At 46.8% G+C, this 27,907-nt stretch overlaps 1 protein-coding gene across 1 annotated transcript in view; it reads right to left on the bottom strand.

The window, feature by feature from the left end:
* The window catches only part of LOC121445131 (uncharacterized protein KIAA2012 homolog), a 95,800-nt gene that overhangs the window by 7,242 nt on the left and 60,651 nt on the right, over positions 1–27,907 (bottom strand). Inside the window, exons 13-16 of the mRNA XM_041647139.1 lie at positions 13,855–13,927; positions 4,404–4,494; positions 2,111–2,267; positions 857–971 (exon numbers count right to left, since the gene is read on the bottom strand). Of these exons, the coding sequence (XP_041503073.1) occupies positions 857–971; positions 2,111–2,267; positions 4,404–4,494; positions 13,855–13,927 (436 nt within the window). The remainder of the gene's footprint in view (positions 1–856; positions 972–2,110; positions 2,268–4,403; positions 4,495–13,854; positions 13,928–27,907) is intronic.

Here is a 27,907-nt window from a genome sequence, read left to right as displayed (position 1 = left end):
ATAATTTAAAATCCTGGTGACTGGATCCAAGCCCAACCCCACAGTTTGTTAACGCTTCATATAAACGTTTGGCCCTCAGCTTGAAGGTAAAGGTAAAGGCTTGATGTTTTTCTTAAAGTAGCAAGGGGTTTTATTCAGAATCAAAATAAAACTATATTCAAGTTGGACAGTGGTGATGCACGCCTTTAATCCCCACACTCGGGAGGCAGAGACAGGTGGATCTCTGTGAGTTTGAGGCCAGCCACGTCTACAAGAGCTAGTTCCAGGACAGGCTCCAAAGTTACAGAGAAACCCTGTCTCAAAAAACCAACCAAACAAACAAAAAACTGAGTTCAAATACACTGTAAACTCATGAGCCTTACGCAGTATTTTCTGTGAGGCCAGGTACGGAATCTACTTGTGGTATCTTGTTGATGTTCTGGAAGTTTCAGACTTGGGTCCATTTTGCATTTCAGTTTTTTTTTCAGATTACAGGTCTCAGCCTGTAGTTATTAGCTCATAGTGGCAGCCATAGTGATGCTACTGCGACACACCCTGCACAAACCCTGGGTCCACTTCTCCTCCGACGCCGCTTACCCCACCTCTCTCAGCCTCAGGTGAGACAGCATGGCGGCACTCATTTCAACATTCACAGAGTGCCGTTGTTAGCAGCCCCCCGTCACGGTCATCACAGGTCTCTACTCAGACATGGTTTTCTCTGCTCATGTGCACTGAGACACTTCCGTGAAATCGGGCTGCAAAGCCAGCTCGGCCAGGTAGTCAGGCAAAGCTCGACCTGCAGGAGCCAAGTCCATTGTCCACATTGCCTCCTTGCCCACTGGAGTCTGAGCTACTCCTCACGGGCATCCTTCCTTACCTCCAGCAGCCTCTGCGTGCCCCAAGACCCTTCCTTCTCTCTCTGTTTTGGGTCCTCTGGCCTTGTTTGTCTTGGTTCTTTTCTTCCTCTTTGCCTTGTCAACCAAATCCTTTCCCTAAAGGAAGAAATTTAGAAAGAGGATCATGATACACATAGGAACTAAAAACGTTAATCAAGCTGGATGGTGGTGGTGCAGGCCTTTCATCCCAGCACTTGGGAGGCTTGAACTCTGTGAGTTCAAGGCCAGCCTGGTATACGAGTGCCAGGACAGGCTCCAAAGAGAAAGAGTTTATCAAATGGAGATTATGCCGGAAGAACAAGGTGGCTTAGAATGGAACGCATTTGAGTTCTGGATGAAATAGGCGATCAACTTCAGAGTGTGGAGCCGGTGGGGAAAAGGGCACCTTTTCTTTAAAATAACCAGGAAAAATTTCAGAGAAGAAAGAGTAAGAAAAGCCCTGTATGGCCTGCCTTCTTTTCTGATGCTATGTCATGGTCTGCAGAGCTTGAAGCAAAGGAAGCGATTTTCTTGTTTGTTAGCGCTGCTACGGTTGGCCAACTGATGGAACTCAGACCGGCTTTGTGTCCACTGACTTCTACATCGTGTGCTAACTCTGAGAAAACTCTCGGGGCAAGTAGTGTAAGTCCCAGTCTCTGGCCCCCATCTTTGGAGGCCCCGCCCCTATGCCCGCCAAACTTTGACCCCTCCTCGGATGAGTGTCAAGGCAGCCCCCCAAATCTTGACCACTCCCCAAGTCTATTTGAGGGAGAGTTCCTTCCTGGTGTCGCCCCCCCACTTCGTGGTTGCATTGGCGGCTTCCCGTTTGGGGGGAGGGCACCGGAGAGCGCAGGAATCACATTAAAACCTGGATATCCTTTAATTCGGCTTCTTGTGATTTGGCTTGATTGGGATTTTTGGCGTTGGCAGAGAGCTCGCGTTAGGAAATGTTCCTAACAGGTAGCAAGAGCCATGGTAGCCTTTCCATATAGACTGTGACAACATCTCCTAAAAGAGGTTACCTACTTTGTAGTTTCGTAGGGTTTGACAAGAAGATGCAGCTTGGGACACGGTACAGGTTCCGGTGAGCAGACCGTGGCTGGACCTCGCCCGCCTCCACCCCCACCCCCCCACCCCCCGCCGTTGCTCCTTTTGTGAGGTGCTCGTATCTATTAAGCAACCTCCATAAGTCTACGTGGAGCCTTGGAGGGGTTCAGGCAGGGTTTCTGGACCAGATTCTCTATTCTCACACTCACGTGACTGGCGGCAGCTGAGGTGTGCTGGCCGAACGATTTGGGTTTCGGTTCCGTCTTCTTATTTTTTTTCCTTGGAAGAAGAGATGCAGTCTCAGACCCCAGCTTCTCTGGGGATGCAGGCTCATGTTCTAGTAGTCCTCCGTGCACATCCCTGTCCCTTTGAAAAGAGCAAGTCAGCAGACCAATTTCATGACGAAACGTGTAAGCAGGAGGGAAGAGAGCAAAGGAAGATGCTGCCAGGATTTTTGACATGCTTAGGCAACTTTCTCCTCCACATAAGGGCGGTTAGGAAGGGTGAGCTTCACTTTTGGGGTTCCCTAAAGCCCTAGTACGTAAACATATGGAGAAACAGTCCACTTCTTTTCATTGCCTATTTTACACCTTTAATTGAGAGCTCATTTGGAGGTTCTATCAGGGAAGCCCAACTACGAGAGGACCCTGGACCAGAGAAAGACAGGTCCTCCCGTGTTTGAGGAAGGTTTTCCTCTTCCGTGGAGCTGGCAGCTTTGGGAGGGACATGCGTGGAACCGTGAGGGAGGGGGGAGCCATACACCTCGCCAGTCAGATCAGCTGAATCAACCCCGGAGATCGATCCGTGAGGTGCTGTGTAGCGATCAGATAACCCTCACAGAATCACGCAACTGAGATGTCTTCTGTCAAGGGCTTAGCCGGGAAAGGAAAACGACTTCTAACAAAGATGCATGCAGTTGTCCCGTTCATTACTTTGCCTCTATGAGTTTTATTCTCAATCGATTCAGCCACTACAAGGTGGTGTGTGTGTGTGTGTGTGTGTGTGTGTGTGTGTGTGTGTGCCCAGTCTTGTGTGTTCTAGTGTCCTTGCCATCGCTGGCTTACGTCTGTGGGTGGCAAGGACAGCATCAGTGATGCCCTGTGCCTGCTGGGTGCTGGGTCTCATCTGGGTCTTTTTTTTTCTTTTCAGTTAAATCAATATATTTACTGTGGCATGCTAGCCCAGGGCCTTCCTGCGGAGACTTGAGAAATATTTGTTGAATGAGGTCAATGGAATTTCCTGTAAATATACGAGTCTTTAAAGTCTTTAAGTCATTCAGTGACACCCTATAAAAACTCACAGAAGTCTGCTTCAGAATGTGCGAGGAAAACCTGTTTCCCCAAGGAACGAGCCCCCTGTAAATGTGCACTGTGGGCCTGGCTGTGTTGCTGTTTTTCTATTCCACACTTAGGAATCTGTGTTAAACCCCAATTTTAGTCACAATAACAGTAATGCATTTTGTGGAGTGTTTTATTTATTTATTTTTCTGTCCTCTTGCGAAAAAAAAAAGAACTCTCTCATCTCATTGATTTTAGCTAGGGAGAAGGTAGATGTAATAACCTATTTAAAATATGTTGCAGAAAAGGGATTACAAAAATAAAAAAGAAAGGAAGAAAGGAAGGAAGGAAGGAAGAAAGAAAGAAAGAAAAAGAAAGAAAGAAAAATCTTTAGTGACTGCCTCAACCACGGAGCCTTTCTTCTTTTGCTTCTGGCTTGGCACAAAACCTTTTAGACCAGAGAGTTATACTGCTGATCTCTAATCACCCTAGGCTCATGGAACCCACAATAAGGTCTCGTTCCAGCTGGTAGCGGAGAAGACCACAGCAGAGGCCACAACCAGAGGAGACTGGGGACAAAGGCCTGGACCAGCGAGCTCACAGGAAGCATCCAGGGAAGGTGTTCCTGCCTTGGCGGGGATGAGAAGAAGCCATGGTGATAACTGGCCATCTTTATTCTGCTCAGAGTTAACAACTGGAGGAGCCAGGATGAACTGATTGTCCCAGCCTTCTATGGTCTCTGTAAATGTCAGGTTCACGGACACACCAAAGAGCTACTTCAAGGTGACTGAAGTTCACTCTTCCCCACCTAACCTGGAGAACTCGGTTTAGGTGGCTCACTCATCCATGTATAAACTACACAGGGACCTGTTGCTTTTAATCCCAGCCACCAGCATGTGATGGCATGAATCTCAGAAAATAAACAAAAATCAGAATAAATTAACGAAAGAAAACCCATGATGGAGGGCTGGAGAGATGGCTCAGTGGTTAAGAGCATTGCCTGCTTTTCCAAAGGTCCTGAGTTCAATTCCCGGCAACCACATGATGGCTCACAACCATCTGTAATAAGATCTGGTGCCCTCTTCTGGCCTTCAGGCATACACACAGACAGAATATTGTATACATAACAAATAAATAAATATTTTTTAAAAAGTTTAAAAAAAAGCCACGATGGAGGGGAGAAGCCACAGTTGCTATGAGCTGCACACACACGTGTTACACTTACGTGCTTTTCACGGTGTCAGCCTCAGAGGTCTGGTTGTACTCATCCACGGGACTACTGAAGTGGTCAAGAGTCAGGTCCCTTAGCTCTGGGTCTGTGTAAACAGAGTATCCTTCATCAACAAACGACCCAGGCAGTTTTCCCAGGAGGAAATCAGGAGAGGGGGGGAAATGTCTATTGGCGAGTCCTGAGCAGTGCAGATGAGAGCTTTTTGTAACAAGTGACATTAAAATTGCAAACTATCCTTCAGAAAAATGATAGCACAGTATGTGTCTAGAGCCAGGAAACCCGTTTGAACCTTCATCAGGACCTCACCTGGGCGTTTATCACAAGGAAACAATTCAAAAGAACAAATCAGCTTTTGTAACAACTTGTTTCATTTGTTGGTAATGAAAAATTAGAGACGCTGGCAGTGGTGGTCCACGCCTTTAATGCCAGCACTCGGGAGGCAGAAGCAGGTGGATCTCTGTGAGTTCGAGGCCAGCCTGGTCTACAGAGGGAGTTTTATTTCAGGACAGGCTCTAAAGCTACAGAGAAACCCTATCTGAAAAAAACGAAAACCAAACCAAACAAAAGCCCCACTGTGGTTAAAACTGCGGAAAGGAAATTGCTCTAAACAGTGTCATCTGTATAATGGAAGCTTAGGGACAACCTTCAAAAACCGTGGCCAGGCTAGGAGATGATTACAGTATCAGTGGCATCTCCATGGCAAGAAGATCTCCGTGAGGATTTATTTCTACAACATGGTGGCTCTAGTCGGGTTGGGGGAGTAGGGGGAGCTCTTGTTGAAGGCATGCCTTGCCGTGAACAAATTTTCTTTTTTGTTTTTTAAGGTTTATTTATTAATTATATATACAGTATTCTGTCTGCATGTATGCTACAGGCCAGAAGAGGGCACCAGATCTCATTATAGATGTTTGTGAGCCACCATGTGGTTACTGGGAATTGAACTCAGGACCTCTGGAAGAGCAGGCAGTGCTCTTAACCTCTGAGCCATCTCTCCAGCCCCCATGAACAAATTTTCGAACTTGGGTGCAGAGCAAAAGATGGCCACGAGATGGCGCAATTGCACTGCCCAGAAACGGAGCCTTAGCCTGGCAGTTCACTCTACCATTTGAGATCTGGGGATGTGATTCAGTAAAGAGAAATTCTTTTGTTTATTTTTCCAAGTGTGAGTTGCAGGCGTGTGTCAACACATTTGATGGGATTTTCACAATTGCCTTAGATTAATTGAGGGATTAACTGAGGGGCTGCCATCTCCTCTTTGCCTTTTTTTTTCCAGGTAGAATCTTGCTAGGTCACCCAGACTGATCCCAAGTGCCACCACACCTGTTTGGTATTGTCGTCTTTATGATGATGGTTCCTCCTATCTGTGAATACTGTATCCAAGGTTATAGAGAAGATTATATCTATTCAAGTCTATTTCTATGTATTGAAATGAACTCATATAATGTCTTAAAACTATACTGTTCCGCCGGGCGGTGGTGGCGCACGCCTTTAATCCCAGCACTCGGGAGGCAGAGGCAGGCGGATCTCTGGGAGTTCGAGGCCAGCCTGGTCTACAAGAGCTAGTTCCAGGACAGGAACCAAAAGCTACGGAGAAACCCTGTCTCGAAAAATCAAAAAAAAAAAAAAAAAAAAAAAACTATACTGTTCCATCTTACTACAGATTGAGTTCCAGGGTAGCCAGGGCTACACAGAGAAACCCTGACTTGAAAAACCAAAAGAACACAAACTGGAAACTGAGAAAGGATTGATAGAATTCTGTTGGGAACACCTGGAGTCCTGGCCTCCAGCTGCTCCTCCCAGCTAGAGATCTTTCCTTCTGATTTGAGTCACTGAAAGCTGTGTCAAAGTTGTTTACCAGCTCTGCTTCACGAGCACGGGTTGCCTTGGACTTGATCAGAGGATGAGGTTTTCACCTGTTGGCCCACCTGACTGTTGGGTATATGAGCCTCTGTGGTGCTATTGAATAAGGGGCTTCTTACCAGTGACTAGAGGTCCGTGTCCCTGTCTCTCTGTTTCTCTGTGTCGTTGTGTGTTTCAATCTCCAGCCCCTTGCCCCAAGCTCGTGAACTGTATGGTAGCGCATTGAGCGCAGATAGGCATCGTGCGCTGCAGAATTCCACCTGGTATCGTGATTTTGCCAACCCCACTACTGAGGGATCTGTAGATACTGGCATCAGCAGGAGACAAAGGAGCATTCTGTGTCCTGAGAGACGCAGACCTGGCCTTGCCAAAAGGAAAAATGAAACCTGAATCCGATTAAATCCCTAGACCTGAGGACCAAGTACCGGAAACAGGAAAGCAGAGACACAAGAAACCACAACAGGAGGGCATAGCAAAATCAACACCCCAGGAAACGCAACAGGACAAAGTGACCCGATTTCCTGAGCATAAACTTGAAGAGGAGAAGGGAGAGATAGAAGGGAATCTATAATTTAAATGACACTTAAAGGCCATATCAACTGATTATAATCAACTCAAAAAATTACAATTGTAAAACAATAAGAACTTGGAAACTATGCAAACACCAGTCGGCCATATTAAAGAATTCTTTGAATGCTGAGGTGTGATAACGTTATCTCAGATACTTTTCTACATCTTGGGGAGAAAATGGTTTATTGGGCTTACATAGCCTGAATCACAGTCTATTAAGGGAAGTCATGGCAGGGAGGGTGTTGCTTACTGACTTGCTGCCCAGGGCTCGCTTAGCCTGCTTTCTTAGAGAACCCAGGATCAGGGTCGGCACCACCTACAATGGGCTGGACCTCCCCTATCAACCACTAATTAAGAAAATGCCCCAAAGGCTTGCCTAGCCCGGTTTTATAGAGGTGTGTGTGTGTGTGTTTAGTTTTTCAAGATAGGGGTTCTCTGTGTAACAGCCCTAGCTGTAGCTGTCCTGGAACTAGCTCTGTAGACCAGGCTGGCCTCGAGCTCACAGAGATCTGCCTGCCTCTGCCTCCCGAGTGCTGGGATTAAAGGTGTGCGTTTAATCACTGGCAGGCAGAGGCATTTTCTTAACTGAGGTTCCCTCTTCTCAAATGAGTCTAGCTTGTGTCAAGTTGACATAAAACTAGACAAGAACAATGGTCTTGTAGTTATGTCAAAAGAGTCCCTTTTTGTTTTTTATTTTTTTTTTATTTTTTTATTTTTTTTTTTTAAATATTTATTTATTTATTATGTATACAATATTCTTTCTACGTGGATGCCTGCAGGCCAGAAGAGGGCACCAGACCTCATTACAGATGGTTGTGAGCCACCATGTGGTTGCCGGGAATTGAACTCAGGACCTTTGGAAGAGCAGGCAATGCTCTTAACCGCTGAGCCATCTCTCCAGCCCCCCCTTTTTGTTTTTTAGAACTGCATGGTAGTTGAATGGTGGTGGCGCACGCCTTTAATCCCATCTCAGGCGGAGGATCCATGTTTCTGTGTGATTGTTTTGGGTCTAAGCTAGCCAGGCAGCCCGGAAGAGCAAGCAGCCTCCTCCAACAAATTGGCGCCAATGTGATTGACTAAAATCCACATAAAACCTGAGAAAACTTATTTTGTTCCTGGGCGGCCGGGATGAACAAGCAGGCCCCTCCAACACCTTTATTACCTCTGCTGGAGCTGAATCCAGCAGGGAAGTTTGTGGGGTTCAAAGTTGAAATTTCCGCTGTAAGTTCCTGAGGGTAGGGAACCTGACATTGTCATCGTGGCTCGCCTAAAAACTCAGCGTGTTCGTTCATTCATTCATTCATCTGATCCATTCATTCATTCACTTGTGGAACGTGTACGAGGTCTGGAGAATGGCCTGTCTTTAGGCACACTCACAAGACATGGGGCTATACAGTAGTACACAGTGGCTATCCAACACACATTTGTGAAACTGAGTAAGACTTCGCATCTCCCCAGGAAGCAGAGGCAGCAATGAGAAGCAGACAGTGTGGGATGCTCCTTAAGAAAGAACTTGCTTTCCAAGTATGAAGCCCCGACTCCCCAGGCAGCTCTCCTTCGAGTTGGTGGGAATCACACCCCCCATTCGCACAATTCACAAATGCATCAAATGTTCCTTTCTCTTCCTTTGCTACCACAGAGACCAGTGGAGGGAGCAGAGCTATCCTAGTCCCTCTTAAGCCAGCCACAGTGTGGGCAGCTAGAGCCTGTTGTTTGGGGTGGAGAGAGAAAACAAACTGAGCTAGGAAAAGCGACTGTGAGTCTCAGAGGCAGGAAGGAGGCAGCACCTACGGGACAGAAACGGATCTGATGTGCGCTGGGCCTGCCTGCTTCTGCTTGTGGGGAGCAGCGCCCCCTTGTGTTTAGTTTGGTTCAGTCAGCAAGACCCTGTTTTCCCCATTTCCTAGTAACTGGGTCAGAGGGTCCTGAGGGTTGGTCTTGGTGTTTATTACAAGAGAAACCCTGACTGAGAGAGGGGCCTTGTGGCAGAACCTGCCGGCTTCAGCTGGATCCCACACGGTGGAAGGAAAAAATGGACTCCTACGGCAGAGAAGGAATCTGGGACTCCCAGCCCAGTGGTGGAGCCTCCATGCTCCCTATCTGCCTGCCACCTGCCAGCTTGGCTTCGTTTCCAAGGCAGAAACGAGTGAGCTTCTCATCCTTCTTAAGTTATTTTGCCTTTGTTAGAACAGGACACCGATCACACATCCCTCTCTTTTATTATTGTTATTTTATGTGTATGAGCGTTTTGCGACTATGTATGTCTGTGCACCAGGTGTGTGCTTGATACCCGCTGAGGCCAGAGGAAGACATTGGAGTCCCCCGAACTGTAGTTAAAGATGATTGTGAACCACTATGTGGGGGTACTGGGAATTGAACTCAGACACTCTGGAAGAGTAGTCAGTGCTTTTAACCACTGAGCCATCTCTCCAACCTCACAAGTTCCTTTTGAAAAGGTGGCAGGCTCTGGGCCTTCTCTTTCTGATTGGAGTCGTGGAAAGGCTCATTGCTTTCTGAGGCTTCCCCTCCATTACTGTTTTAGGCTGCTCCTTTGAGATTTCACATACTTCATGCAGGGTTACAGTCAATCTTAAGGCAAGGTTGGGAAGGTAGCTGAATGGTAGAGGCTTTGCCTAAATGCATGAGAATCTGAATTTGCTGTCCAGCATAAATCTTAAAGCATTCTGCCACATTTCAAGGAATGGCTTTCTTTTGTCTCTTGAGACAGAGTCTCTCGTTACGTAGACCAGGCTAGCTATATGGCCATATGCCTATATCCTGGGATTACAGGCAGGCACTACCATACCTGCTCCTCAAGGAGGGATGTTGTACCATCTGCCCTGCTGCAGAGACTGACTTGGAAAGTAGTTATCATGTTAGAACAAGGCTCTCTTGATAAGATATTAATACAAATTATGACTATATAATTAAAGGTTTCCTTTTCTGTTTGTTCTTAAAGAGGTTTGCTGGGCATGGTGGCACATGCTGGTAATCTCAGCATTTGGGGGGTAGAAGTCATAGTAACAGGAGTTCAAAGCCATCCCTAGCTGCATAGTGAGTTTGAGGTCAGCCTAGGTCTCAAAAACAAAAAAATATACAAATAAAAAAAGTTGCTAATAACACCTATTGAGGACCATCTGTGATAGATACTTGTCTAGACCTATTCACTCAACTCCTCTTTATCACAACCACCCCAGGGGGTAAATACCATTTGTTCCCCTGCTTTCGAGATAATAAAGGAAAAAGATGTCCAGAGAAATTCAGTCATTTTCTCAAGGCTACGCAGCTAAGTGGTAGAGCTAGGATTTTTTTTTAAACTAGCAGCATTTTATTTTATTTCAAGATTTATTTATTAATTATGTATTATTGCATGTGTCCCTGCAGGCCAGAAGAAGGCACCAGATCTTATTACAGGTAGTTGTGAGTCAACACGTGGTTGCTGGGAATTGAACTCAGAACCACTGGAAGAACAGTTAGTGCTCTTAACCTCTGAGCCATCTCTCCAGCCCTGGAGCTAGGATTTGAACCCAGGAAGTAAGAAGCCACGGTCAGTGCTGCTAATCTCAGTGATGTCTGGACTTGAGCCCAATTCTAGGGGGAGTCTGATGCCTCTTGGCTTCCATGGGTACCTTCATTCACATGCCTGTGTCTAGCACAGACATACACATGAATATACATAGTTAAAATAAAAATAAAACTTACAAACTGAACCGATAACTAACTGTCCTCAAGCACTTGGTCTGAGGCAGGCATTCCTTTGATACCTTTTGTAAACCTCCCAGGTGAAGCTGAGCAGTGGTGGCGCACACCTTTAATCCCAGCACTCAGGAGGCAGAGGCAGGTGGATCTCTGAGTTTGAGATCAGCCTGGTCTACAGAATGGGTTCCAAGACAATCAGTGCTCCATACTACCCTGTCTTGAAACACCAAAACAAAAAACCGAGACTTCCAGGTAGTTCTGAAGTGCACTGATAAAAGAACCATTGGTCTAGGAGGTAACTAGAATTGAAGTTGTATTCTTTCCTTGGACTTTGGGGCAAGAGTTATTTCCCCAGTCCACTCAGATTCAGAGGTTGTTGGTTGACCTTGCCTTGGGGGAACTTGAAAGCAGAACCCTAGCCCACCTCCCTAGCTCAGTTATTCTTTAAAATTTTATTTATGTCCATGTGTGTAACATACATAGTACTAATGATTGAACCCAACCTTGCACGCACTAGGCAAATGCTCAACACTGAGTGGTACCCCCAGTTTCTGGCTCAATTCTTATAACAAACCATGAAGGTCACCACTGAGTTTAGTAGGGCAAAAACCAAAATCCCAAACAAAACCAAATCCACTTGACCATTAAGACCAAAGGGGAGACCTGTTCTTTAAGCAATTAAAGTGTTTCCTTAGCACTTCCAAGACCTGAAATCCTTTCTGAAAAGGACAGGCAAGTCCCTCTGTGTCTTTCTGTGGCGACGTTTCACTACGTTAGAGAATGTCTGGCTAACCTCCGAGGGACGCGGCCGGAGACGGTCCTGGTGTCAGGAGACAGAAAATCTGTCTTGACTGACTTGGTCATTGCTTAGTTTGGACCACGGTCTGTGTTGCCGAAAGCCCTCACTGCACTTGGCCGAGATCTCTGAGCCTTGTCAGGGTCCACATTCTGAATGTGTGATTTATAATAGGGAGAACCTGAAGGTCAGCATTTATTTTTTCTGGCCAGTGTCACTCGGCTTTGACGATGGAGGTGACAGGGTCTCATGTTAAAAGAACCCTTCCTTAAAACCTTGACCAGCCCAGGGCTCACACCACCATCCTGTGTCTGATACCCACCAAGAGTGACGTCTTTAAAAGTCAGTAATCCCAGCACTCGGGAGGCAGAGGCAGGCGGATCTCTGTGAGTTCGAGACCAGCCTGGTCTACAGAGCTAGTTCCAGGACAGGCTCCAAAGCCACAGAGAAACCCTGTTTCGAAAAACAAAAAACAAAACAAAACAAAACAAACAAACAAAAAGTCAGTGGAGGACTGGACAGATGGCTCAGTGGTTAAGAGTGGTTATGACCAGCGGTTGCTCTTCCAGAGGACCTGGGTTCTATTCCCAGAACCCACATGGTGGCTCACACTGTCTGTAACTCCAGTTCCAGGGGATCTGACACCTTTAAGTCCTGCATTCACACAGTACACAGACATACATGCAGGTAAAACACCCAGACACGTAAAAAACAAAACAAAAAAAAATCCCAAAACCTTTTTAGAAAAATAAAATAATCAGTATAAAAATTGTTACTTTTTTTTACTATGATGTCAATGGAAAGAAACAGTGAAAGATAAACAGGAAAAGATAAAAACCTTCAACTTAATGGAGAAGGAAAGAACCAGCGTCGTTTTGTAGATTGGTAAATAGTGACTACAAGAGGGTAGATAATTATTTGCTGGAATACCCGAGATCCGCTTGCCTCTGCCTCCCAAGTGCTGGAATTAAAGGCATGCACCGCCGCCCCCGCCCCTCTCCCCAGCTGAGACTGGTATTCTTTAAGGGGCTGCATTTTTTTTTTCCGGGCGACTGCTTATGTCAGCCTGCAGACAAAGATGCCGGGTATGCAGAGCTGAAGGTGGATGTAACCACTCCACAGCTCAAGCTCAGTTCATTAGCAAAGACCTGACGTTACCAACCTGGGTAGCACAGTCGCCCGTGACTTTTAAAAAGGGGCCAAGTAAGAAAACAAGCGTTCCTGGGTGCCTCAAATGGTTTCAGAGCCCAGGCTGGCGTTCAGCCCGCGTGCTTCCTCTGCTGGACACCTCTGTATAGCAACAGTAAGCCCTTCGCGTCTGTGCGGTCTGGAAACCTCCCTTAGAAAGGTGAGATGGGCCTGTGCGTGCATGTGCACACGCGTTTCCACTTCTGCAAGAAGAAACGAAGATTCCAGCGTGATGGCAACCGGCTTTAATACCAGCACTCCAGAGGCAGAGACAGGAGGATTTCTGTGAGTTCCAGGACGGCCAGAGTCACACAGTGAGACTGCCTCCAAACACACAAGCAAAAACAGAACAAACCCAGAGGCGATAAGGACAGAGACCAATTCAGTTCCTGGAGGCCCAGTTGGCTGCAGTATCAAGCAACGTGCCAAGGTGCCCTTCGAAGGACCTTAGAGTCTAACTGAGTCTCCGGAATAAGAACCATGTATGCCTCCAAACCCAGTGGTCCCAGGCTAAGTGTTTTATAGAACCATTACCACCTGAACAAATGCAGGCTTGTTTTTAAGGAAGCTACCATCAAGGTATTCTTTCTCTTTGTTTGAGAAAGGATTTCTGTGTAACCCTGGTTGTCCTGGAACTCAGTAGACCAGGCTGGTCTCGAACTCACAGAGATCTACCTAGGCATATCAAGGCATTCTTTTGCCTTCCTTCCTTCCTTCCTTCCTTCCTTCCTTCCTTCCTTCCTTCCTTTCTGTCTTTGAGACAGGGTTTCTCTGTAGCTTTGGAGCCTGTCCTGGAACTAGCTCTTATAGACCAGGCTGGCCTTGAACTCACAGAGATCCACCTGCCTCTGCCTCCCGAGTGCTGGGATTAAAGGTGTGCGCCACCACTGCCTGGCTCAAGGCATTCTTGATGACAGCAGCTAGATCTCCACAGGTGATGGGTCCTGTGTCCTTGCACGCACCCCTCTCTAGGCGTGGAACCCCAGGCCCCTCACCCACATATCCACACCCCTGTGAAAGCAGGAGGACAGAGAAATGGAGATGCTTGGGTGGGAATGGGGAGTGGGTTTTTTGTACATCCTGGAAGCCTCTATTCTTGGCATCAGCCTGTATCTCTAGCAGGAAGGAGATGTCTAAATAATCCAGGAAGAGAAAGCCTGTCACCCACATTTTCTTGCAACAATAAACACATTCCAAGTTCCAGGGCAGAGTCTGAGGGGAAATAGTAGGATCATTCTTTGTTAATGGGTCTGGGCAGCAGACAGTTCATCCAGGGCAATCTCAGGGTAAACCCAGCGATAGGATTGTACGCCCAGTGTCAGCTGACTCTACCTTGGCTGTCTTTGTCATTCCCTCTGTGGGGTCCTCTTGGTTCTTCATGGGAGTCAGTTTCATCTCCATGTTCCTATTGGGTTTATACACCACAAAGAATAAGGAGACAAAATAAGTGCAAACATCCCTCTGTCCATGCCCTCCAGGTAAAATGGACTAAAGTTTCCTTAGCTGTCCCCCAACAGCCTTTTCTTTTCTTAGTAGTGTTTAGTGGGGATGGTGATGATGAAGGCAAGGATGAACATTATTGATGTGGGAGTTCCCTCTGTATGCTTGGAAACAATTAATGAATAAAGAAACTGCCTTGGCCTGTTGATAGGGCAGAACTTAGGCAGTCAGGGAAGACAGAACTGAATGCTGGGAAAAAGAAGGGTGGAGCCAGAAAGACGCTATGGAGCCAGAGACAGATGCTGGAAATTTTTACCCGGTAAGCCACTGCCACGTAGCAATATACAGAGTAATAGAAATAGGTTAAATTAATGTAAGAGTTAGCCAATAAGAAGCTAGAGCTAATGGGCCAAGCAGTGTTTTAATTAATACAGTTTCTGTGTGGTTATTTTGGGGCTGAGCAGTCGGGTGGCTGGGACAAACAAGTGGCCTCCCTCCTCCTACAGAGTATCTTTTTTTTTTTTATTATCAAGACAGGGTTTCTTTGTGTAACTATGGCTGCCCTGGACCTCTCTCTGTAGACCAGGCTGGTGTAAAACTCGCAGAGATCCGCCTGCCTCTGCCTCCCGAGTTCTGGGGTTAAAGGCATGCGCCACCACCACCTGGCTGGGGTAGTACATTTTTAAGGTGTCTCTTTCCAGTGTACAGTTGGATCAAGAACCTCTGTCCTCCTTTAGTGGTTGGAGGGCAGCCCCTTAAAACCATAGCAGGCAGAGTTGGTGACCCAAAGAGAGCCCCATGCCGATGATATGCAGCTGCTCCCGGCTTTTGCACCCAGAATGGAAGGAAATAGCCCATATGGCCTACCAGCTGGAGACCAGTTAAGTGAATTATGGTGATTTAGGAAGAACAAGGTAACTCTCTGAGTTGACACAGAACCGTATGAAATCTCAGAATAAGATCCTGAACAGTGTGTAGTAACACTCCAGTTTCCATGAAAATCTGCCCTGCTAGCTATGTTTGTCTGTATTGCATTCTACACTCAGTGAGGGCACACCGGGCCAGGCACGGTGTACACGCCTGTAATCCAGGTACTCCGGGGGTGGAGCGAGTGTGTAACATCAGAAGGTCAACGTTACCCTCAATTACATAGTGAGTGTGAGGCCGTGAGCCCCATCCACCCCCAAGAAATAAAAACAAAAGGACTCTGAGTGTATTTCAGATTCAAAACATGAACTGAAAACTAAAACGAATCCCGGTACTCAGGAGGTAAACAGAGACGCTCAGATGTGTTACTTCCGTTGCTATGACAAACGCCTGGGAGAGACAAGGGAGAAAATATCTGGTTTCATAGTTTCCACGGAGTCAGTTCTGTGTGGCAGGAAGGCATGGAGACAGCATGCACCGTGGCGGCCGGGGAGCACGCAGACAGCGTTCACAGCGTGTCACTCCCAGTGGCTCTCCCCTGTCCATGTTTAATTCCATCCTGGCCTCCAGCTTATGGGATGAGGCCACCATGTCCAGGCTTTCCCCCCTGTAGTTAGTCCTCCCTGGGAATGCCGTCACAGACACGCCCAGAGATGCCCTTTACTCATCTCCTGGGCATGCCACCCAGTCAAGTTGGCATTCACAGCTTCAAGGGAGGCCCTGTCTGAAAAATCCAAACCAAGAGCTGGGGGTGTAGATATGCGGCAGAGCACTTAACTAGCATGCAAGGGCCTGGGTTCAAATCTCCAGCACCACAAAGCCCAAACAGACAACAACAAGACACTAAAATGAAATCAGTAAACTGAGTGATCAAGCCACAAGTATCTTAAATGCTTGGAATTAGTAGTGTTTCAGGGTTTGCACACAAAGACACACACATACACAGACACACAGAGACACAGACACATAGACATACAGACACAGACACACAGACATACAGACACAGACACACTCATACATATACACACAGACACACACAGAGACACGCATGTACACAGTCACACAGAGACACACACATACACAGAGACACAGACACACACATACACATACACAGAGACACAAGAGACATAGACACACACACATACATATACACACACAGACACACACACACAGACACACAGACACATACAGTCATATACACACACACACAGACACACACATACACATACACAGAGACACAAGAGACATAGACACACACACATACATATACACACACAGACACACACACAGACACACAGACACATACAGTCATATACACACACACACAGACACACACACAGACAGCCACACACAGCCACACACATACACAGAAACACACACACATACACACACATACACACAGACACATACACACAGACAATACACAGCCACATACAGACACACACAGATACACACAGACACACACACAGACACACACACACGTTTTGAATTTTGGAATATATACAAACAAATGATGAGATATCATTCGGGAAGGAAACTCAAATGCACACACAAAATTCACTTATGTTTCAGATACATTTCACGCACACAGCCTGAGGATAACTTTACACACCATTTTAAAAGTGCATTTACGTTGTGACCTATCCTATGAGCTCAGACCCGGAACTTTCCATTTGTGGCCCTCCTTTCATTATTCAAAGATTTTCGGATTTGGGAGCATTTCAGATGTCACAATTTTGGGGTTATCGACACTCATCTTGTTGAGTGAGCAAAACAGATGAAGATTCAAATCCCAGCCCTGTAACCTGCCTAAGCCTTTCGCTTGTCCGCTGCCCCTTCCGCAAATGACATTTACCTGCCGTGTGCCAAGGACTGCATGAGGCACTGGGGACACAGGGTTGAAAGATCTATTTGCAGAAAGCTTGCTTTCCTGTAGCAAGACGACAAGAATCCTCACAGTTCTGGGACGGAGTGTAAATGTTGTGACAGGTCCAGGTTTCCTTGGGACCTCAAGGGAGGTGAAGTTAAATTAGGCTCAGTAGGGTCTGTTTACCAGTAGGCAGAGTATGAAGTCTTGCAGGAGCAGGAAGGCAGGGCAACTCCAAACAGAGGGAACAGCGTGGGGCGTGTGTGTGTGTGTGTGTGTGTGTGTGTGTGTGTGAGCCTGGCGGCTGCAGTAGCAAACCATGTAAACCGGACACAGGCGACATTTGGTGCTATGCATGGGACAGTTTTGGAGTTTTAGAAAAACCGAATGTTATACCTTTCTGCTAATAAAAGAAATACACCTTCGAAGGTGGGAACTGCACAGTCAGAGAGAGCATGGAAAGATTTTTTTTTTTCTTTTTAAAGCAAATTGCCGTAGTTCTGTGTTTAGGATGGGCAAGGACAGCCATGTGGAGTTCGAGGCCTGGGTGGAAGCCATTAGAGTAACGAACACTGTAAACTCCCAGGCAATTCTGGGACGCTGTATGAGGCAGTTCCCAGTGACTCATGGGTGGTGGAGTCTAAAGCTTGCTCTCAAGTCCAGACCAGGGAACTACTTAACTCCCAAGCCTCAGTTTCTACAACTGCCAGTGAGCCAGGTTCTGGTCAAGTGGTCTGAAGCTCTCATTTGTCCTTGGAAAACCTCCACCAGCCTCGACTTCCGCCCTCAAACGGGGCCCGCCATCTGGGCACAGCGTCTCTAGAAGCACAGTAGGCTTCGCCAGGGTTTTGCTGGGAAGGGGGTACAGAAGGCAGAAGGGGAGCTTCTGTATGTCTGTCTCCAGTTGCCTAGATGCCTTGTCATGGAACCTCAGGCCCTCCGTCAGTGGGATGACAGCAATAATAAGTAATACACAGAGAGCTGGACCCAGTGACGAACACTTGAAGTCCTGGCACTTCAGAGGTGGAGGCAGGAGGATCAGGAATTCAAGGGCATCAGCTACGTAGTTCAAGGGTAATCCGTACTACAAAAAAGACCTTACTGAAAATAGATGGTAGACGTTACATAGACTTCCCTAAATGTTCAACTTGGAAGATAGATTTGGAAATTCTGTGTCACATGACAATTGATACTTCAAAGCAACAATTAATTCTTTAATTTTTTTCATTTATTTCATGGGTGTGTATGTATGTGTGTGTGTGTGTGTGTGTGCGGGAGGGGCTGGAGAGATGGTTTAGTTGAAAACACTGTTAGCTCCCTTAGAGGACCCAGGTTCAATTCCTAGCTCCTACATGCCAGCTCACAGATGTCTGTTACCTCAGTTCTGGGGGACCAGACACCCTCACACAGAAATACATGCAGGCAAATACATACATAAAATAAATTTTAAAAAAGAAAGAGGCCTGGAGAGATGCTTCAGAGGTTAAGAGCACTGGCTACTCCTCCAGAGGTCCTGGGTTCAATTCCCAGCAACCACATGGTGGCTCATAATCATCTGTAATGAGATCTGGTGCCCTTTCTGGCCTGCAGACAAATATGCAGGTAAAATCCTGGGTACATAATAAAAAAGAAAGAAAGAAATGAAAACATGCTGGGCAGTTAGTGGCGCACACTTTTAACCCCAGCACTTGGGAGGCAGAGACAGGTGAGTTCCAGCCAGTCTGATATACAGAGTGAGTTCCAGAACAGCCAGGGCTACACAGGAAAACCCTGTCTTGAAAAATCAAACAACAACAACAACCCCAAAATCCAAACAGATCCCTGCTCCTTCTAAGGCTCTGAGGCCAGAACAAAGACGTGAATTAAATTCCTCACAGACGCCGCGCAGAGAGACCTCGGTCAACATTGTGTGGCTTTCCATCCTAGCTCCCTGCATGTTGGCCATGCCATGGGTTGTCTGTGAGCCTGGGTTTCTCCTGAGTGCAGGGGAATCTGAATTCTCACTGGAGAGATGGGTGGGGAAGTTTAAACAAGTTTCAGCGTGTGAGGGACTCAGCCAGCGAGTGTTTATTTCTTCCTCCCCTGGGCTGAGTCTGTTACAGACGTGAACCTGTTTTCAAAACTGTTATTTTATGCAGTTCTCACCTCATTGCTGGGAAGCAGGTGTGGAGGGGACTATTTGTAATCACCTCTATTTTGCAAAGAGGAAACGGTGTTCCCGAGGGTTGCAAGGTCACTTGGAATCAGAGAAGACCTGGGGTTTGCCAACCACTACTGGCCTGACACCTTAATATTGCTTATGTCCTGCTTCATCTTGGCCTTGCTTTTTCTCTTGGGAAGGCAACACTTGCTGTCCTAAATATTTTTCCTGGCAATATTATCTAAACCTCATGCATTCACTGCATCTTGAAACTGGCTTGCAGACCTTCTGCCCTACGTATTCCTGCCAAGTTAACAAAGCATGCTTGGGACTAGACCTTACCTCATAGGGCATCTTTGGACAGCATCTTAAGCCAGGCCTTATTTCCCTGTTACCCCATTCCGTTCACAGAAACCCACCCTGGCGGGACCACAGAGGCAGTGGCAGTGGTCCTCTGGGTGGTGGGATGCACCTATCTCTGTGAACAAAGCCTGGGACTCCAGGACAGATGTGAGCTGCTCTAACTGCAGGCATGGTCGGCTCCCTCCACTTTTAGCTTGAGAGTTCCATTAGCTAATGCTTGCATCAGCTGTGGAGTTAAAACTTATTATCTATTCTTTCTGTCTTCTTGAGAGAGAGTATATCTGACCTTCTGGGTCAGTGTGCAGAATGGGTAGATCCTGCACGTGTTTCAAACAGACTTTCAAAATTCCCCCCTTAGAATTCTGTGCTTCTCAGTTGGTCCATAAACATGTTCTCTTTTTGTTTCCTTAGCAATGCTAAGGAATGCCACATTAGACATATTACACATAATTAGTATTACGCATAATATTAAAGTCACCTTAGACACACTTCATCTTTGCTCCTTTGTTTTGCTTAGTGTTTCCCCCTTGCACTAACCTGGACTGGAGCAGGGATCTTGGTCAGTTTGTTCGTTTGTTTGTTTGTTTTTCCGTCTTGTGCTAGAAACCTTGAAGCGTGCTTAGAAAGTCCTTTCCAACTGAGCTACAGCCCCAGCCCACCACAGTCTATTCTGTTCATGTACGTACCCCAGACACTCAGAAGGTGCCAAGGCCAGAGTAGGCACTCAAAATATTAATCCAAAAGAACAAACAAACAGTGACAATGATGATTCAACCACTGTTTTGGAAGGAACCAGCCATACTTCTTTAAGGCAAAGACAACACTGTTCCTAGGAATGAAAGGGGCCATTTCACCAACATAAGCTAACAGCCTGGCAATCTCTCTCTCTCTCTCTCTCTCTCTCTCTTTTGATTCTTATAGCAAATGTTTTTTGTTCTGCTGTTCAGAAACCAGTGTTCTGTCTTGTAAGACATGCTTCTTTTCTCCATGGTCTTGCCCTGAGGATCCAGGCGGGACCAGTGGCTTCATTAGGACACGTGAGCTAAGTTGTATCTTTCAGTTCTGAAATGACCCTAGGAGAAAAAGCCAGGAGCCATCTTGCCTCCACTAGAAGAGCCCAGGAAAGTCACAGAGATAAAAAGATGTTGGGTAAACTTATAGGCGTTTTTTTTGTTTGCTTGGAAAGGGGGGTCTCCTACGGCCAAGGGTGGCCTCAAATTCCCTGTGTAGCTGAAACTGGGGTTGAATTCCTGATCCTTCTGCCTCTACTTTCCAACTCTTAAGATCCCAAGCATGTGAGCATCATTAGCTATCTGCATGACTCTCAGCCCAAGTCCTACCTTGTAGAGTGTGAAGCCCACAGAAGCATGGCCTGAGAACTCTGGCTTGCTTAGCCGAGGTTGGGACATCCACAGTTCCTGTCAGTCCTCACAACACTAGATAGCATGTCACCATGAGTTCTCAAGTTTCTGTCCTCTCTGTGTCTGTCTTTCCTAGACTCTTCTTATCAAGGGTCTAGGATGGTTTCCTCTAGGAGAGGATGAAGGATCTGAAGTCCCTCCATGTCTATCTTGGCTCTGTTCCTGGGCAGTTTCTTTGACTTTGTGGCCATTTTTCAGTTCAGCATACTCTAAAGAGGTCCAAAGATGGGGTTGGGAAAAAGCCTTCGACCAAAGGGTTGTAGGATGAAAAGGGTGGGCCGGCTTATGAAGTACCCGCGGAGCACCGTCTGACGGCCGGGGCTGTGTTACATGCTGGACTGGGAGGGGAGTATAGCAAAGGGTGGACCAATGGCATCCTCACCTCAGGAGTGCTCAGTGCCCTTAACCAGAAGAGAAGCTGAGCTTGGGAGATCAGTGAGCCCTCAGAGAACAGAAAACAAGGGCTGATATCCAAGAGAGAATCCACATCTAACCCCGAAATAATTAACTCAAGAATCAGCACTTTCAGGAATGTCGTTCTACCAAGTTATGGGGCAAACAGTAGCAATTATGTTCGCTACTGTCAAGATGAAATGAATCCTATTTACCTGTTTTATGAGGCAGTTCAAAGTGACCCTTTTTCTCTCTGTTCCACTGTCCCCCACTACCTAAACCAGACACCCAACTGGTTTGTCCCCGATGGCTGGCTGGGATTACGGTCCTAATTTGTTCTTCCTTCATCTGCTACAACCTGCCTGTTTTCTGTCCTTTCTGATAAAGTGAGCGCACAGAGGGACTTCTGAGCTGTTTTTGTAGCATGCAGAAGTGTATTAACTGGCATTCCTGTGTCTGTGTCTATAAACCCCTTGTCTTCTCAGTGTGAGATCACCTTCAGGAACGGCGTCATGTCGATGTGCAGCTTGCGTGTGTAAAATTCTTTTTCGTTTGAACATATCAGCCCTTTATTTATACAACTTTGAGGCTCTCCCATCTTCTGAGCTGCTGCCTCCAAGGACCGTGGGGCTCCCTATGAGAGAAGCAGAAAGCCCGACTTTCATAGGAATGATACACAGGGCAACAAGAGCTGACCCAACCCCCTAATATTTATAAAAAACATTTTTTCATCATGGCAACACTAATAGTAATTCCTATTTTTATCGTTGATGACATAGGGAACACATATATGTCAAGAACAATTTGACTAGTTAATAGTATCCAGAGATGTGGGAAAAGGGACCTTTCTGGTTGGTGATTATTTCATTCACTACCCACAGCGACCCTGGGAGGCAGGAATCACTGTCCCCCACTTCACAAATCAGGAAACCAACTTGCCCAGAGCCATTTAGATGTTGTTTGGAAGAGGTAAGATCGTTGTCCAAGACGAGGCTCCTTTTTCCTTCCTTTCTTTTTTTTTTTTTTTTTTTGTGACAGTCTCTCACTGTGCAGCCCAAGCAGGCTCACACTTAGGATTCTTTTGCTTTATCCTCCAAAAGTGCTACCATAGACTATTTTTTTTAAAAAAAATGCAATTAAAAAAACAATCCCTATACCTTCTAGAGAGGTCATCAAATCTGTCTTGATATATATGATCACGCGAGATCGTATCTATCTTTATTTGTAAACTGAGCTGAGTTTGACGTGTTGGGAAGAGCGATTTGAACAAATGTGCCCGAGCAGGAAGGAAGAACGGTCAGAGACAGGAGACTGGGAGGCCCCAGGGGCTCTATGATCTCTGGGGCCACACTCTCTGTGGTCACCAAAATGAGCAAATGGTGCCACATTTCAGGGCACTCGAAGTCGGGTCTGAAGTTGTCTTTCAGCCCTTGCCTCCCACTGCAACCTGGGCGATCTCAGGAGTGATATGACCAGGTTCTCATCTGTGTCCAATCATCATTGCTTTTGGATGGAAGGACAGCCAACCATCCTAAAACATTTATGAGGCCCTTCTTGCCTGATCCCTGTCTCTTTTTTTTGGCCTCTTTCGGTCCTTCAGCAAATACTTATTGGGTGTCTGTTTCAAGCCCAGCAGAGTAGGGAGAAATGGGGCACACTGAACTCTACTGAGAGGAAGCGGAAACAAAGAAGGAAGTCATGCTTGAATGTGATTTACTCCGGATCTGGAGAAAAAGCAGCAGAAGGACATTAAGGAGAGGCCAAGGAGCTGGGCTGTCACTCTCCTGGAAACACCCACTGCCCTTCTGATCCTCCTCATCCTCTGTGTTCCCTTGGCCTCCCAGAGGATCAGGCACTCCTAATCATGACCTGCGATGACGGTGGAGGTCGTGCGGTCTAGTCTGCACTAGCTGACCATGAGCTCCTCGAGGCAGGAGCCATAACTGCCTTGTTCCCGGTTCTAGCAATGCCTGACTCCAGAGACTGCGGATGTAAACATGGTTGATCACACTTGTTGAGCTGCAGAGTAAGAGATAGAAGAGCAGCAGAGGCAACTCAGCTCCCGTCAGACAGGGAGGGCACAAGACGCACCTTTACAGGAAGTGTGCCTTGACCTCCACAGGCCTGACCTCCAACTGCCACTGTTCCCTCATTTGCAAAGAGAAAAGTTATTGATTCTGTTGGTGCCAATTTGCTGGGGTCACATACATTGATGTGCTACGAGATCACCCTGGGTGGGAATTTGATCAGTTCCATATTTTCTAGGAGACTAACTTTGAGATAGCTGTCTCTCTAGGCAGCCATAAATTACTTGCAAGCATTCATGAGGAATTAGTAGTTGGTGGGTCCCCACAAGTGGCCGTCATTCCAATGAACAACCACATCCACCCCCTTTGTTTAGAGACGTGTCTAAAGATAAAGGTTTCTCTAGAAAAATACATTTTTTTTTTTGTCATTTCAGCCTCAACCCTAATCTCTGCCTGCTTAGCTTTTCAGGCAGAAATTTCCTCTCCCCTCTTCTAGTTCCAATGCAAGTTTTTGGTTCAAGCTGGAATCTGACAGGACCCAAACTGTCCGGCCTCATAGCCCTCATCCTCAGGTTGGCTCTTCCACCTAGCCTTATCCTGTCCAGCCATTGGCCAGTCAGCTTCTTTATTAAATCAATCACAGCACCAAATATTCGCACAGTGTAAAGGAACTTCCCACACGTTGGAAATCACTGGATGGATGACAGAAATCAGGCAACATAATCTGAGAGAAATTTCTTCATTATCTATTCTGAGTTGGGCTGGAGGACAAGGCCATGGCCAAGACCTGGTCCAATGGCTGGAATTACTTCAACTCCTGTGTAGAGTTCAATTTCACTTGTTGAAATCTATACCCCTGGACTTGTCTTTTCCTCTTAACAATTCTCTTGGCCATTCTGCTCATCTCCCTTTCATTTAGGAGCTATCAGTTGTAGCTTGATGAAATGCTTTAAGAGAAGTACTGATTATCATCATCATCGTCATCATCATCATCATCACTATTATTATTGATGATGATGATGATGGTGGTCAAGCAGTTCTACAAATGGATGAGAGCAAAAGAGAGACCGGGAGACGGGAGCCAAGATGTTCAAACAGGTAAAGAGGTAAGAAGAAAAAGATGTCAGAGAGTTAGAAGCAGAAAAGCAGGGCCTGTGCTTGGGTGGTTTGTCTGTTCATTAAACAGGTATTTATTGTGGCTACCGTGTGCCAGACAAGCTAGCATGGGTCAGCGGGTGATTTTCAATGGTGACTCATCTATGAAGACGTGGTAATAGTGGTAGACTGGGAACTGATGCGGACGGTTGGCGATATGCCTCGGGGCAGTCAGGGGGGAGCCTCTGTAGGTATCTCTGTGGTCTGGTGATTTTGGAGGTCCAACTCAAGGAAAGTAGAGGGCTGGAGAGATGGCTCAGAGGGTAAGAGCACTGACTGCTCTTCCAGAGGTCCTGAGTTCAATTCCCAGCAGCCACATGGTAGCTAACAACCATCTATAATGAGATCTGGTGCCTTCTTCTGGCCTGCAGGCATACATGCAGACAGAACACACACACACACACACACACACACACACACACACATATATATATATATTTAAAAAATATATTTAAAAAAAAAGAAGAAGAAAAGGAAAGTAGAGTTCTTGATTTCTAGGCCCCATCCTGACCTTGCGAGCTCCTCTTTGTGTCTGCAGGGTGGAGCAATCAAAACTGACCCACGCAGCTCTGGGGTGTGTTGAGAACTGAGACAGCAGCCAAAAGAGTAACCCAAGGTCAAGGTCTTTTAAAGGACAAGAAGGAGAAGAAAACCCAGGGCTAACTGGAAGGCAGGGAAAGGGGGTAAGGGTGCAGGCTGGAAGGAAGCAGAGGCCTGAAGCTGTTTTATCACGTGCACAGTTTGGTGGACATGGTTTAAAAGGGATGGAAAGGTGACCTATTTCAGAGAAAAATCGAAATTCGTCCAGCCCCGTTCCCTATGTCTACTCTAAATATTTTACTATTTTTAGGTTCTGCTAAAACCACCTGGAAGCCTTTCTCTTCAGTAAACGAAACACTAAAGATGAGTGAGTTAACGTGATAAAGCTGATTTGAATTGCACAGAAGGCATTACGCAAAGTGCTTGGCATTTAAACAGTTATCTGACATTTAAAAGGAGAGGGCTGTTAATGAATTCAAGAGCTAATCTTATGCTCTGTTGGAGCGAGTCACGGAAAATCCGGGGTTATTATCTTGCTGTAAACATAATGCGATTTCAGTTGAGCCATCAACAGAAGGGAGCGATTGGCTGCATACTGAAACCCGTAGGAACATACATGAGCCAGACTGAAAGGGGATGCCTGTTAAAATTAAGTAAATGGCTTATCATTTCCTTTCGTACTCTTGGATTGTAACATCTGAACCATAGACTCAAGGAGAACGGGCCCCTAGTCATTTCCCCTCCTCCCTTGAGATTTTTTAAAACCTCACGCGCTCCTCCACAGAGAGACCTTGGGATAGCTCGCTTTAAAATGAGACTCCGAACCCGAACGCCTACATCTCCACCCAGGAGTCCCGCAGAGTCATCCAAGACAAGGATCTGTCCCGTAGGTGTCCCGCGGGGCCTCCTCCTGATGTCTCCCACTCCTTTCTAATTGGGGCTCCCCACCTTTGTAGCTGCCGCTTAATGGCTCCAACAGGAGCTCCTGTCCCTCATTAAGTAGGCTGCAACACTCTGGCCGTCTAACCGCCTCACCTCCCACGCAGCTCACACCTTCCCTCTGCCTGAGACCCAGCTGCCAAAAGTCTCTGGGAACCTGTGGGCAAGCTGAGCTGTGGGGAAGGAAACAGGAGGAGGGAGAGAGGGCCTGGGTAGCTAAGATTTGAACACACCCCACCATTATCTTAATGCTCGGGAGGAGGGAGCAGAGCCCTGGAGATGCCTTTGTTGAAACCCCTGTGAAGTCCTTGAAGCTGTTACATCAAACCTCTGTGCACACAGGGCATTTGTCCCCTCCTGTGAGCAAACTAAAGGAAGAGTCTTGAGCACCAGACCCCCTCCTTGGCCTTACTCCTCTACTCTTGGGAGCTTTGAACCCTGGTGGGGAAGGGAGATATGAGAAACTTAGTCTCTAGGTATAGAGGAGAAGGAGGGCTGGGATTTGAACTCCCTCTCCCCACAACCAAATCCTGAAAATGGAAACTTCTGGAAGGGAGCTTCACAAGTTCCGAGTTTTGCCATGTAGTTATTTCTTCCTTTGGCTGCCTAGGGCACTAAAATGCAGTAGGATTGGGAACAGGGGTGGGGTTGGGTTGCACATGGAACTCTGGGGGCTCCTGGTGACCTGGCTTCTCCAAAAGGTGCTCTCTGAGGGCCGGAGTCACTGCAGACACTACCTGTCTCCTACCCAGCCATCCTTGAGCTCAGACCTTTTATGTGTTCAGGTCTCCCCTGCCTGGCAGAGAAGGTGCATTCTAGTGCACAGAGAGCCACAAAGGACCAGGAACAGTGGTTCTCAACATTCCTAACGTTGCATGCAACTCTTTGACCCAGTTCCTCATGTGGTGGCGATCCCCAACCATAACGTTATTTTCGTTGCTATTTTATAACTGTAAATTTGCTACTGTTATGAATCGTAACAATGTATCTATCGTAAACAATGTATAAATGTAAGCAACTCTGTTTCCCAGTCGCCTTAGTTGACCCCTGTGAAAAGGTCGCTTAATTCCCCAAAGGGGTCAGGACCCACAGGTTGAGAATAGCTGACCTGGAAGCTCTTACTCAGCCTCCTAGGGGACAAAGGGCCTGCATCCTACATCATGTTTCCACCCACCGCCAATGTGCTCGGCTTCCTCACTGGTTCCGTGGTTTCATCCAACTCTGGCACCTGAGGTGCCACCGCCTTTTACGTTTGCCGGGAAGTGTGGGCTACATGTGCTGAGCGGGTCTTTTTAGGAGCAGTGGGCATGGTGGAGGCAGTTTGACTTTTAGGCATCAAGGGGTTTCCTTGTTCTCCTCCCATTGAAAATGTTGGTCTCCCTCCCCTCCTTTTGTTTTTGAGATGGGGTCTCCTGTATCTCAGGCTGTCTTTGAATACCCTTCACAGCTGAGGATGAACTTGAACCGATCCTCTGTTTCCTGATCCAGAATTACAGGTGGGTGCCACCACATCGGGTCCTGCAGTGGTAAGGATGGAACCCAGGCCTCCAGGCAAGCAAGAGCTCTGCCAACGGAGCTATACCTCAAGTCCTTCATCTACTTTTTCCTATCTCAGGTTCATAAAAGTTGTTGGCATTCTCCTCAGTGTTTATCAAATTAGCCCGTTAGCCCCCAAGTCCTGTTCTCAGAAAAGAAATCCAGCAATTCTGGTCCTCCTCTGGGTGAGGGCTAGTTTGGAGATTTCTGCTGAGTCACCGAGCTTTCTGGGCCTCAGTTTCTCTACCTACAAAAAAGTGCTCACTTCATTGTTCTCAAGGAGAGTTTTGAGTCACGAAAACACAGGGCACTTTTGCTCCAGGGCTCCTATTATCTGGAAATAAATCTTATCCAGGAATTCTAATTGATATTGTCCTCAATTTAATTAAGTGCTTTGTTGACACAACACAATTGCTGTTTATCTAGCTTAGCTGGAGCTGGAGGAGAAAACTTTTGAGCCAAAAGAGAAATCTGCTCAACCCCTAGGGAGGTTGGAGCCCAGTGTTTTCCGTGAGGGGGTGTAGAGCTGGGCTTAAGATGGAACCTCCTCTGGGCTTGGGTGATACACCTGCCTTGGACAGGAGATGGGAAGATGGGGGGTGAGGGGTGGAAACAGCTCCTCCCCCAAATTTCTTCC

Source organism: Microtus oregoni, unplaced genomic scaffold (assembly GCF_018167655.1).
Source record: "Microtus oregoni isolate MIOR12 unplaced genomic scaffold, Mior012 000160F_ref0000428, whole genome shotgun sequence".
NCBI classification, from domain to species: domain Eukaryota; kingdom Metazoa; phylum Chordata; class Mammalia; order Rodentia; family Cricetidae; genus Microtus; species Microtus oregoni.
This window is presented reverse-complemented; position numbering and strand designations above follow the sequence as displayed.